The sequence below is a fragment of the Vigna umbellata genome, chromosome 5 (genome assembly GCF_029865625.1).
Source record: "Vigna umbellata cultivar VRB3 chromosome 5, Vumbellata_1.0, whole genome shotgun sequence".
NCBI classification, from domain to species: Eukaryota; Viridiplantae; Streptophyta; class Magnoliopsida; order Fabales; family Fabaceae; genus Vigna; species Vigna umbellata.
The window spans coordinates 35,112,583-35,125,964 of record NC_142169.1 but is presented as its reverse complement, the minus strand read 5'-3'; the positions used below and the strand labels follow the sequence as shown (position 1 = coordinate 35,125,964).

Below are 13,382 nucleotides of genomic sequence, written 5' to 3'. Positions count from 1 at the left end.
ATACTTTTATTTTTATAATAATTTTATTAAAAAATAAAAATAATAATAACTAAAATAAGAATAAAAATAATAAAAATAAAAATAATATTAAAAATCACATTTAATATATTTAAATATATTAAATTATATTAAAATATTAAATTAAATTAAATAAATATTAAAATTTAAATAAAAATCAAAATTTTAGAAAAATTTATTTATCGAATATCTATGTCCGATCATAAATTTATCGGATAGATCACAAATTTATCGGATCTCTATATCCGAGTAACATATGTTTCTAAAATTTTGCTTTTTATTTAAATTTTAATAATTATTAAATTTAATTTAATATTTTGATATAATTTAATATATTTAAATATATTAGATGTGATTTTTAACATTATTTTTATTTCATGATACTCTTAGTTTTATTTCTTAATAAAATTATTATAAAAAAATAAATCATATTTTAATAATTATTAAATAATAAAAATATAAAATAATATTATAATTTTTAATTCAATTAAATATTGATTAAATTTTAAATAAATAACAAAACTGATTTTGATATCTGATAAACAAATTTTTAAATTTTTTTTTATTTAAAATTTAATAATTATTTAACTTATTTTAATATTTTAATATAATTTAATATATTTGAATATATTAAATCAAATTTTATACTATTTTTATTTTTATTATTTTATTTTTATTATTTTTATTTTTATTTTTTTTAATATTACTATTATTATAATATAAATCATATTTTAATAATTATTAAAATATAAAATTATATTAAATAATACTTAAATTTTAAATTAAATTATATTATTATTAAGGTGGTGTAGAATGTCTTATTAAAGAGAATAAAATAAAATGATATTTATTAAAGTATTTTTAATTGGAAAGAGATGAAAATAAAAAAATATTTATTAAAATTAAAAATGAAATTTTTAAAAAAAGTTGGAAGTACATGATGTCAGAAAGTTAAAAATAGAATTTTTGAAGGTGCAGATGAGATGTTGAAGGTGTATGATGAAACACTCCCATTAACTACCAGCCATAGAATCTCTTCTAATACTAAAGCTATTACTATAAGAGGGTTACTCCCTACACCACTCCAAATTGCTCAATGTACCATCATATACAAAAAATAACCTTCTTCAACGAATTTTGAAATCCCTTAAAATTTTTGAAAATTTTTTAAATGGATTTTGAAATTTTTTTAATGTATTTCGATATTCGTTGAAGTAAAATTTCTTCAACAAATTTCGACATTTATTAAAGGATTTTTTTAAAAATTTTCAACGGATGTCAAAATCTGTTGAAGGATTTTTTCTTCAACGAATGTCAACATCCGTTAAAAAAAAAGTGAAAGTGTATGATTTTTTAAAATATAAAAGATAATTTTCAAATTTAAAAAAATGTGATATTAAAAAGAGAATGTGGGATGGTGTACGGAATATCCCTCTTACTACTACTTATACAACAAACTTTGTCTTATTTTTATTTCTTTCTAAAACCATCTCCAAACTTTTACTTCTTAATATTTTTTATTATCGTTATTTAATTTCGTCCAAAAAAAAACAAATGGAATAAATTTTTAGTAATGTCTTGTTTATGTTATTTGTTGTTGAGATATAAAAGCACATTTTTATCATTTTATGATATATTTTATATTTCAGTGTATTTGAACTTGATAGATATCACTGTGATTTTATCATGTAACTCTAAAGGTATATTATATAATTAGACAACTCATGATATAAAATAAATTAAGTTTTCATGACGAGATGAAGTTTTGGACTTAGCTTAAACTCAATTTATTTTATATGTTTTTTATTTTCTTTAAAATTTCCATGTTTTCTAATAAAAGACATTTTTGTTTTTAGTGAGGTTTGACTTGGCAAGTTAATTTACTAATACATAATTTTACTCTTTGTATTATGTTTTATGTACTTTAGTGTATTCTTGTTTTAGTGAGATGTCACATTATTATATGACTACAAAATTTCATTTTTTTTTAAATATGTTATTCTAGTGACTGCATTTCTCTACAAATTTGTGATATATTGTCAAAGAAAACTTGGAAAATAATTATCGTAATTATGAAGATGTTGAATGTTCAAAGAGTTATTCAAAAGGACAATAATAGAAAAATTATTCCTAGATAAAAACTATTCATTACGAAAGAGTGTATTATGCATTAATAAATAATATGGATTTATAAAATAAAATTTATATTCATATTTATATATTATAAACTTGTCTTATTATCAGACGAGACTTCCAATATCATCATCAATTATGTTTGAAATCAATTTCACAAAATTATTTTCATTCAAAATCAGTTTTACTAATTATAGCACAAACTAACTTTACTGGGAAATAAAAAAAAAAACAAGTTCATAAGGTTGTATTTCTCAGAAATGCAAATTTGTGATTCCACGGTTCAAAACATGTCAGGAATCTGCTGCATCCAGCTTCAGTTTTCATGTAAAAAATATTATTTTGACGTACCTAACTTTTTTACATTTAAATGTCAATATTTTTATTTATTTTTATTTCTTTTTTTTTAAAATACAAAATTACCATTTTATTCTTATACTCTATTGTTAAATAAAGATAAAAATATATCATAATACTATTACTCTTTTCCCGTATGCCTGCAAAAAAAACTAAGGTTGCCTCCTTAAACAAGTAACAACCAACGTCAATCAAAGACAACGCGCTGCAAAACTACCACAAAGTACGGTTCAGTGTATTGACTGAAACAAAACAGTTAACAAAAACAAAGGATCACAAGAACATCTCTTCACATTACTACACACCATATATAAGATTGAAACTAAAGCAAACTATATTTAAAACATGAAAATATACAGTGCCGTGTGAAAAACAGTAAAAGAGCACTTGTTTATAACATAATCTCTCTGTCTCTGTCTCTGTCCAGTTTCTAGATGATGGAACATGCATTTGGGTTTTCATCACTGAACATGGTGGTGTATGGATCTCCATAAGTTGTCACTGTTCCAATGGTGGCAGAGTTGTCCACTCTCCTCACGTAACCCGGAGGAGCCTTCCTGTCATAAGCTTGAACAGTATAAGGATTTGCCACCATGCTGTAAGGCACGTAAGGCCATATCTCAGCCCTCTTCCCCGTTGACTTCGCCTTCTTTAGCACCTTGTTTGCTTCCACATAACCAGTCACCGTCACTTTCTGCTGTTTCCTGTTTATCTCCACTGATTCTACTCCTGCACTTACACCATTTTTTACCTTCATCATATTCATATACGTTAATAGAAGCTCAGTATAAGAATAAAACTGAGGGAAAAAACGTTACTCACCATCTAACGATGAGAGAGTTTTCTTAACCTTGAGCACACAGCCATCACAATCCATCGTCACCCTCAGCTCTACGGTCTGCAATTGCTTTCTGCTATTGCTGCTGTGTTGGCGGCTTCCACTACCAGTGCCCATTAGATCAGACAAGTAATCTCCAACTCCCATTGATATGTATTTAGCCTCAAAACCTTGCCAATGGATATGAAAGCAAGGTTTGAAGTTCTTGAGTGGGTAGGAGAAGGGTTGAAGTTTGATGGTGTTGGAGATGAAAGTAGACTATAAGAGTGTGTATATATATATATAGAAAAAGCAAAAGGACGAAAAGCAGAAGAAGTTACAAAGAACTTTGTTGAAAATCAGAAAAAGATTCCTTACTTACCTTCAAATGATCCAAAATGAAGAACTTTTTTTTACTTATTATAACCTTAGAGATATTTTTACCACGGGCCATGTAATTATTTGAAAGCCTTTGAGCAGCAGATTGAATTATATGTATGTATGAATGGAAAGGTGAGTGAGCCTACGTACCTACGGCAGTAGTGGAACAAGAGCCTTAAAATGGGTTTTAACTTGTGAATGGAGAAAAAAATGACGTGGGGTTGAAGAAAGCAGATAAGAAGAAACAGGTTCATGTATTATGCGTATCTTTCGTTCGCAAATAAATAGTAAAAATTATTGCAGTGCTTGTGGTTCAGTTGACACTTGACAAAGTTATCTGTTACATATATATTGACACTTCAAATGACAGCTCATGAGAACCCTCTGATTGTGACTTCAATTCAAATGGAACAACAATAATTTATGAAGGACGAAAGTGAAACTCTGAAAGCAGTCACCGACTATGATTCCCGAATCAACAACATATATAATCTAACATTGAATAATGATTCGGATTCAATTTACATACAAAATGAGGATATCTTTCGAGCTAAAATAAAACAAAAATATTCATGCGTATAAAAAAAACTACATCAATACTTAATATATACCTTAAAAAATAATAGATTTATAAATTATTTGATGTGATGAGAAGAGAAAGATAAAAAAAAAACAGATATATATAATAAGTGTAGCCAAATAAATAAAAAGTCATAAAATCATGCATGGTTAGATTCCTTATATCAAACTCCTTTTTGAGTTTCAGTTTTCTAAAAGTTGTAGAGTAAATATACATACAGTATTTTTTTTTTAATAAAATGAAATATTTCAATAAAATATTAATATATACGGTTGTTTGTTGTAGAATGAATGTAGAAAAGGAAACACCGTTTGTCTTAATTTTAAATACAATTAGCGATAACCCTATTTTTTTTTAAATTCCATTACTTTTAAGCGTTGTGGCAATATGAATAACGCTTTCTAAAAAACCATATTACGTTAAATTCTATAAACAATTTTCTGAAAGTATATATATCTTCTATAATGTCATTATCTACAAAAGTTTGAATAATCATTTTGTAAGCAATTTCTTAGTCGTAATTAGTCTCCTCTTTCACTTTTTCCCATCTTTGAATTTAGGATATTTGATTCTCAATGTGAAACCAGCATTTTCTCTTTTGTGTTGTTGCTGGGATATCTCTATCAAGGGAACCAAAAGAAGCAATTTGAATCATTTACGTAACTCATCGTATGATGTTGTAATTAGAAAAAAAAAACAACTGAAAGCACGGTCTCGCTTTTGGAAAACAAAACTGATGAGAAAAGGATAAGAAAATGCAACTAAAAGTGGGAGGAAAAAAAGGGATAAAAAATGTTAACAAGCAGTAACTTGTTGAAGAAATAAAATAAATTAATTTTATCATGAGTTAAAATTAACTTTTGCCTTAATTAAATTTGAAGGACTGATATATGATTATTTTTTAATATTTAGTAATTTATTTTAAAAATTAGGTAACTAATAAATTAAATATCTGAGGTCCTTCTATATTACATACATAAGTTCTAGTGACCATATATACCCACTAACTTAAAACATGTATTAGATTATCTAAAAGGTTAAAGAATAATATTTATTAAATTATTTATAATCTTGATCAAATATTATATTACGGTAAAAGATAATTTGGAGAACCATATATTTCAGAGATTAAATAAAAGAGTCAATACCAATTTACTAAAGATGAAATACAGATAAATGTTATTCCGAGACTTAAATATTGTATTTTTTAATACCCAATTCAAAAAATCATAGCATACTAAAAAAAACAATCCTATTGAAAAGTTCAAATTTATTTAAGCTTTTAACTTTTTCAAAAGTTATTTATATTTTTTCTAAAAAAACATAACTTTATTTATTTATTTGTTTGCTTAAAACTAAAGAAATTTATTGAAAAATAGATCAACTCATTGTGGATTTTTAAACACTTTGGAATTAAAACTGAAAACATAAATTTATAGCAAATATATAAGTGAAATCTCTGACTAATAAAAAACATGGACACGAGTTGTACAAATAATATACTGAACTGGAGATCAAAAGAGAGTAAGGAGTTTAATCATACCATACTTGAAAAAAATAAGAAGATAAACCAGGTGTGAAACTGAAATAGAACCATGGTTAGTATATAATAGTTCCTTCTTGCTTTTAGAAACTTGATCATGAAAAAATGAGACTTCCATTTTTATATAACTTATCCATATATCTCGTGTTTAGATTTTAATTTGGACGAAGAAGCATATGATTGATATATTCACCTGCTTTCTTCTAGCTTTTGGATTGTAAATAATTCTTAGTTCATCATAAAAGGAACATTTTTAACTAGGAAATGGGAGCTAAATTACCTTAGAAGTCGTTACACGCTATTATCACACACAAAAAATCACACTTCTTCTTTAGTGTGTCTATAATTTATTTATTTTTTGTGTATTTAAGGAAAGATTTACCATTGTCACGAGATAGATAATGAAAAATGTGGAAAATTAAAAAAAAAAAAAAAACTACTCTCGGAGATTTCTATGAACGAGATACAAATATAGTATACAAGTGAAATTGTATTTAATTCAAAATCTTAAAAATTTAAAATGTTAAGTTTATGGAATTTTATTCATTTTGATATAATATGTAACTCATATTCACGTTTATACTCCAATAAAATAATCTGAAGGGCAGGAAATTGCTTTGTATAGTTCAATGTTTAAAGTTTAAAGTTATTCACCTGTAAGATTAGCAGCTATATAATGGCTGTCTGTATAGTTTAAATTCTTTGGATGCTCATGAGCGAGCATACCTTTTTAGCTACTTCCCCATGGCTCCAATGCCAACGTATTACTTAGTAATTTATAAGAAAAATTATAAACATACACCTCTCAATTTTGAATTGTCCTATACTTATTTACCACTTAATAAAAAAATTAATATTTTAAATTTTGTACTTTATCCATCTAAATTTTTTTTATATTTAAAAAAAATATTTTGTTGTGTTGAATAAGTGTAGAAATAAAAGTGTGGTATTTGTATCACCACCCAATTAATAAACTCATGTTTAATTTAATAATATGCTGAGGTTAGAATCCGTGGGCTCTTAACATCTTTAAATCATAAACTTTGGTTTTTAATTTCTCAAATTTTTAAAATTAGTTTTATAATTTACAAGTGGAATTTGCGTTTGTAAGTACTTTATATTATATATATATATATATATATATATATATATATATATATATATAATGAAAATAAGATAATTTAATATATTATTTATTATATATTATATTGAAGTTAAGTTGTAATAAAAAAGTGTAGAACTAAACCTTTTAAATACTTACAATTTAATTATATATAAAATGATTTTTTTAACATATGAAGTATTTTTCTACTATTTTTAGTTTCTTTTCTTCTTTATAATAAAAAGAATTTATTTTTATAATTGGCGGTTCATATTGATTTCTATGTTTTTAATATAAATTGTTGTCATATTTTTTATTTCAATAATTATATAATATCTATTTTTTTTAATTGTCATGAAAGGTAGATACTAACATGTACAAATTATTTAAAAATAATTATAAAAACTAAAAGTATAATAAAATTAATAAATATATCATTAAAATTCTTTTCTTTTCAGAATTGAAATAGATAAAAGCAACGGGGAGTAGCTAGGTTAATAATGTATAGAAGTCAAATTTTAGCTGCCATACACTCACAAACGCTAATGTTTCTGAAAAGAAAGCTGCGTAAAAGAAAACAAATAATAACAACGACAACAGGACTGAATAGATGATGGTTCAGTGATTTTTTTTTTCTAGAAAATATAATATAAATTCTCTTAATTTTCATGTGTTGTAAACTTTAATTTTTTTTTTTAAATATAACTTTTCAAAATAAAATATAAAAAAACCAGTTAATAATCGAACAGAATTACATAACTTTTCTTAAATAAAAATTAAAAAACTATTGAATCTATTCCTAGAAATAAGTTATCTCTAAAATATTTTAAAAAATCAAAAACATGAATTTTATGTATAAATGTAAAATATTTTACAATTTGTTTACTCTGCCCAAGTTTAGGATGTTAATGTTTTTGAATTTGAACTATTATTTTAAGTTTTTACATTACAAACTAATTAAAAAACTTTATATTATTTTTAAGATAATTATTATAAAAAAAAAACTTAAATTTCATAACAATCAGTAATTAAGTAATTTTGTGCACATCTAATACACATAATCATGTCAGATTTTCAAAATATGTACATATGTTGTTAGTTTAGACAATGCAAGTAAAAGTGTTTGACTAACAGAATCATACACTCACCAAATGATAACAAAAAATATTATATTACCTGTATATACACTACTTTCTCAATGTTTATAAATTTTTTTACTCATTAAGCCAATCGGTCTATTACTTTGATTTTTCACACTTATCATAACTAAGATAATAATTTATCTAAAAATTAGCAGCTTATATTTATATTACACTTTATGGCTCATTATGTCGAAATGGAAAAGACCAGTGCACCAGGCTTACCAAACTAAACTAAATATGCTCCTATTAAATTTGCACTGTAACTAGCTTTCTTAGCAAGAACCATTAGCTTTGATTACCAATCTGATTTTCATACACCAAACGACAAAATGATTCCAAGATTTTTGGATAAATAAGTCCAGGTTTCACATTTATTCAGACCGTTTGAATTAACGTAATCAACAGGGTAACATACAAACTAGTTGATTGAAAAAATGAATTGTCTTTAGGATAACACCAAGCGAATTAATTTACATAAGCTCATCCGTCCGAAAACGGGGTTGACAGATAAATAGTCCAGTACGAGTTTTAGGAATCTAACATGCTGGCAAGGTTGAAAAAACAGCATTAGATGGTGAGATCTAAAATACTTACAAAGCTAGGGGGACAAAATGGATACAGACTTGGTATACATGTAACGCTATCAAGACATATATAAGAATAAGAATGCGATGCTCTCAGTAAGAGGCAGACACGAGTTGAAATAGAAGAAAGAAATAGCAATGCCAATATACCCGGAACGATGAATTCATCCGAGATAAAGGTGCTGAAGATTTGTGGGGAGCTCTTCCAGCAACAGCTGGAGCAACTGCATGCCCGTTCGTTCTTTGTTGCTCATCTGAAGGCAATGGGTTTGGTGAAGTCTCATTTGGAGAAAGGGGCATCCTCTTACCTACACTCAAATCCTGACCTACGCATCCAAGGTGACATAACCAAAGTGAAAACAGGCAGCGTAAGGGTTTTTTATTTGAAAAAAGCCTTTGCATCAGTTAAATGGCAAAGAAACCAAGTCAGCTTCTTTGCCTAAGAAGAATGATAGTACTATAAAATATATTAAGCTCATAAACTCAAAAGTAATAAAACTCACAATTTGAGCGTGACCACGCTAGCTTCTTGTTTTCCCGATCAAATACCAAACGGTATCCAGTCATGAAGTTCTCTGTGAAAAGATTCTATTAGTTTTAAGATTAAAGTATCCTTCAATAACTAATACGGTATACTATATACAATATTTCAGAGTACGGGTAATCAGTAGACATTGACTAGGAAAATAACTTACGTCCAATTGTTCCCATATCCCCTTCTGTTAGTTTTAAGATTAAAGCATCCTTCAATAACTAATACGGTATACTATATACAATATTTCAGAGTACGGGTAATCAGTAGACATTGACTAGGAAAATAACTTACGTCCAATTGTTCCCATATCCCCTTCTGTTGGCTGGATGGCTAAACAAAATCCAATGACTCCCTGCACAAAAAGGTACCTAATTTATCTAGAACTGTTACAGGAGAAATCGCCACTTCTTCCCTTCTACAAGTATTATTCGAAAAACTGAGTTTTCTTTTTGCAGAGAACAATGCCTAATAACATATTAAATGGATGCTGCACATTCCTAGAAAAAATATTTACATGAGCAAGTTTTAACATGCTAAATCAATGCAGCAATCCCTACAAACCATAATATTTAATAAAAATATTTTCACATGACAACAAATGAACAGTTGCCCCACTTATGTATCGGTAGAAAGTTGGTTCGCCACCTAGGAAAATAATATAACCAAAAATTGTTACAATTCAATTGTCCAATAAATTCATGCACTGCATCATTAGAACAATTGGACACAGACGTGAAGATTCAAAGCAGTTCACATCTGTCTGGCCACAGTAATAAGCATGAAAGTGGGATAAAAAAAAGGCGAACCTTGGGAATTGGGACAAAATGGTGGTGAAAAATATTCTGTATAAATAAAACCATATTTTGATACAAAAATTCAATTAGTTGTGACAAAGTGGAGAGAATATATTCATTAGGTGTCCACGTACAAAATATATGTTCAAAAATACACTTGGTACTTTTTTTCTCATGGGCTACAAAAAATACTTCTCAACCGAAACTCGCTGCAAAATAATTAGTTGATACAATAATAAATAAATAAAAAAAGACATGTCCTCTTCTATTATTAATCCTTCTGATAATTTATAAAGAAAGCAATAAGTAAAAAAAATGCATTTAATTTCATAAAAGCATTTAATACCTTCTTTGTTAAGTAAGTAAGAGGTTAGCAATAAAATATCAAAGGAATAATTGGAAATATTCTAACACTAATGAATCCTCTTATATCATGATTCATAGTTAATTGTAATTTAAAAACCTTAGTGCAGGATCACGTCACTCACACCCACCTCATTGCCATAGAATACAAACACGGGATTATAGACCACAAAACTGTTATTCTGTTGGAACACGAGAGTTAAGCTGGGAACCTTTGGCAACTCTTGTGAACTGTCCGAAAAATAACAATAATAAATGAATAAAGCTGTCAAAGAGACTAGAAATCGCCAGCAATTAGGAAATCATGGTCCAAAGAGACACAAGTAGAGGAAAGAGAGACAGACAGACATATATCTATCAAGAAAACTCACCTGGGTACATAGCAATACTCCCAAGGAGATCCTTCAAAGCTAGATCTTGAACCATTTACTTGTTGATCAAACTATTACAAATAAAATCATATGAAAACACTGAGGAGAAATTTATAATTATGGAATTCAGAAAACTAAAGTACCTCCTCGGCTATTACTCCATAAGCATGGCCAGGAAGAAATGTAAAAGACGTTCCGCTATCAATCTGTGCTTTAAAACTTGTCATTTTAAGACAAGTATTCCCAATACAAGATGAATCCACTCCAACAATGTATGTTGAACTGACCAGGAGATTTACAATCATTAGCATGTCAGCATTTTCTACGTTTTTTAGTTCAGTGAAACATGGTAAACTAATTTAAAGCACAGAATTCCATACTATAATCCATCCAAAGGCAAGAACGGGGTAGACTGTTGGATGGTTGGTCCTTGGTCCCCAAAAAACATTCTACCAGAATCATCTTCATTAAAGCACAAGGAAAAGGAATTGTGGATTAATCCTGAGTTGGCAAGAAAACTTGGAACAGAACTCTCCCCAGGTCCCAAACCTAATAGACCATCGGGGGCAACCCCATCCAAATAACCACCACTTTGCTTCATACCACACCTGCATTCAACAAAACAGACATCAGAGACAAAACCAGGAGGAAACTTGCTTTTCAGAACAAGGAGGGTAAAAACATCATCAGGCAAAGTGATATTGGAGTGAAAAGGACAGGGCAGTCAGCCACACCCAAGAACAACTGGAGCCTGAACAGAGGAGTTTGATAAACCGCCACCAAACTGAAGATGCAGTATGTCCTCAACTAACAATCCAGAACTCGATGTATTATCTGACAAGTAACTGACCATGTACGGACACTGCTGCTGGGAACTTTTACAATTCGAACCATTATCACACCAGTGATTACTGCAAGATAGATGCTTACTGGATAACGATCGAGACGGACTATATTCATTCAGATCTCTATCCTGCATAATAGATGCCCCATATGTGAAGGAGCACCTGCCAATCAATTATTGGAAATAAGTGCTAAACCTGTTATAGACTCTAAACCTCACTGAACAATTGCACCCAGAAAGGTGTCAGATTGTCATATTCCACTCCAATTGAAACCTTATCCAATCAAGGATTTGCAATTCGCATCGTTGACTATTTTCTAAACAATTACTAAAACAAGTTAACAATCAAATAGTGTATTAATAACCTTATCCGATCAACGATTCACAATCATCATCAACTATTTTTCAAATAATCAATAAAACAAGCTAATAAAACCAAATATTGTATTATTGCATTAAGTTATTAAGGCTATATGTTAGATAGTCGCGTAAACCAACATATTAGTTCCTGAAAGTGTATAGCCTAGTAACATTAGTCCTCAAACAAAATACATGAGAGTTCAAAATCACCAATCACGTTAGTGTAGAGTTAAAAAAAATGCGCGTTAAATGACAATATTAACATATCTTAAGAGGCTAACATGTTTAGATCAACCAACAAGAAATTTCATAGACTAATTTTAAACTTCCTTAGTTTCAAGAACTATGGTAACATTACGCTTAATCACAGTAACTTTACATGGTAAGAGAAATCAGAGAAGAGATATATTAGGCACCGTATTCATACCAGATTGGAATAGTAACTAGATGACAATGGAGCACACTGTACGCAGTCACACGGAATCCAAAGAAGATCACTGCCAGCGTCCAACGCCACAAGAAACGAAGTACTCGGTGTTCCTATATCAATCCACGTGTAATGTAACCTAATCACCAGAGATACACACATTATAAGATTCAAAACCACGTCGTTTAGCACGACGAGAAAAAACAGAAGAGAGACGAGTTAGGGATTAGTATTATCACCAGCCGAAGTCGTTGCCGAGCGACAATGTTTTGCTACCGTGAGTAGGAAACAGAAGCTGGTAGCGAGCGCCTCCGAGTTTGATCTTGCGTCTGAGAATGTCGTCGGCGAGAAGCATCTGGTAGTAGCGCAAGCTCTTCCGGTCTGGCCAGTCGCCGGTCGGAATTCGAACCGGTTTGATTTCATCAGCGAAGCGGTGAACGAGGCGCGCGGAAAACGTGACCGGAAGCGGCATTGCGCGTGCCGTTAGCTCCAACAACAACAATAGCAGCAACCGCCACCGCATCGAGATCGAGATCTGGCACATGCACTTGTTCCGATGCCTCGTTGAAACGGATTAAGTATGAAGATTAGTGTTAACTAGTGAAGCGAGAGTGCGCAGTGTTCATCATCGTCATCGATCGTTTCGTCCCTGTGTGGCTGTGTGTGGGAGCGAGAGCGAGAACGAGAACGAGAGTGTGAGTGGATAAAACAAAGAGAAAGAAAGTGGTGCATTTTTGGTTGGCAGTAGGAATTTAACTTAGGAGCGCTTAATTAACGGGGAAAGTTGTTGGATGTGATATGATTAGTGTTTGAAATAGTGATGGTTGAAAATGATGATTAGGATAGAAGGAGTAAGCGCACAACAGTACCGCCACGAAGCGAAACGTCACGCCTGGTGGCCCCACCGTGTCTTTACGTGCTTGAGAATAAAACGGGCTTTTATCGCCAGTCTTGATTTGTCTTTGCAACTGTGGGCTCCCCGCACTTACTTTCATTCCTTTCCTTTTACGAAATAAAAAAACAAAACAAGC

At 29.5% G+C, this 13,382-nt stretch overlaps 2 protein-coding genes across 2 annotated transcripts; both read right to left on the bottom strand.

The window, feature by feature from the left end:
• Window positions 1–2,675: 2,675 nt before the first annotated feature.
• On the bottom strand, window positions 2,676–3,794 carry LOC124847301 (heavy metal-associated isoprenylated plant protein 23-like). Its single transcript, XM_047324760.2, has 3 exons — window positions 3,708–3,794; window positions 3,331–3,550; window positions 2,676–3,237 (listed from the first exon to the last, which is right to left on the bottom strand). Exons 1-3 carry the CDS (start codon window positions 3,777–3,779, stop codon window positions 2,939–2,941), a joined length of 591 nt encoding a protein of 196 aa, XP_047180716.2. The 5' UTR covers window positions 3,780–3,794; the 3' UTR covers window positions 2,676–2,938.
• Window positions 3,795–8,499: 4,705 nt separating this feature from the next.
• On the bottom strand, window positions 8,500–13,105 carry LOC124847298 (aspartic proteinase-like protein 1). The gene is made up of 10 exons (XM_047324757.2): window positions 12,591–13,105; window positions 12,352–12,490; window positions 11,455–11,693; window positions 11,101–11,328; window positions 10,864–11,002; window positions 10,721–10,791; window positions 10,481–10,580; window positions 9,484–9,544; window positions 9,161–9,232; window positions 8,500–8,983 (listed from the first exon to the last, which is right to left on the bottom strand). The coding sequence occupies exons 1-10, from the start codon at window positions 12,893–12,895 to the stop codon at window positions 8,751–8,753; spliced, it is 1,587 nt and encodes a 528-aa protein (XP_047180713.1). The 5' UTR covers window positions 12,896–13,105; the 3' UTR covers window positions 8,500–8,750.
• Window positions 13,106–13,382: the final 277 nt, after the last annotated feature.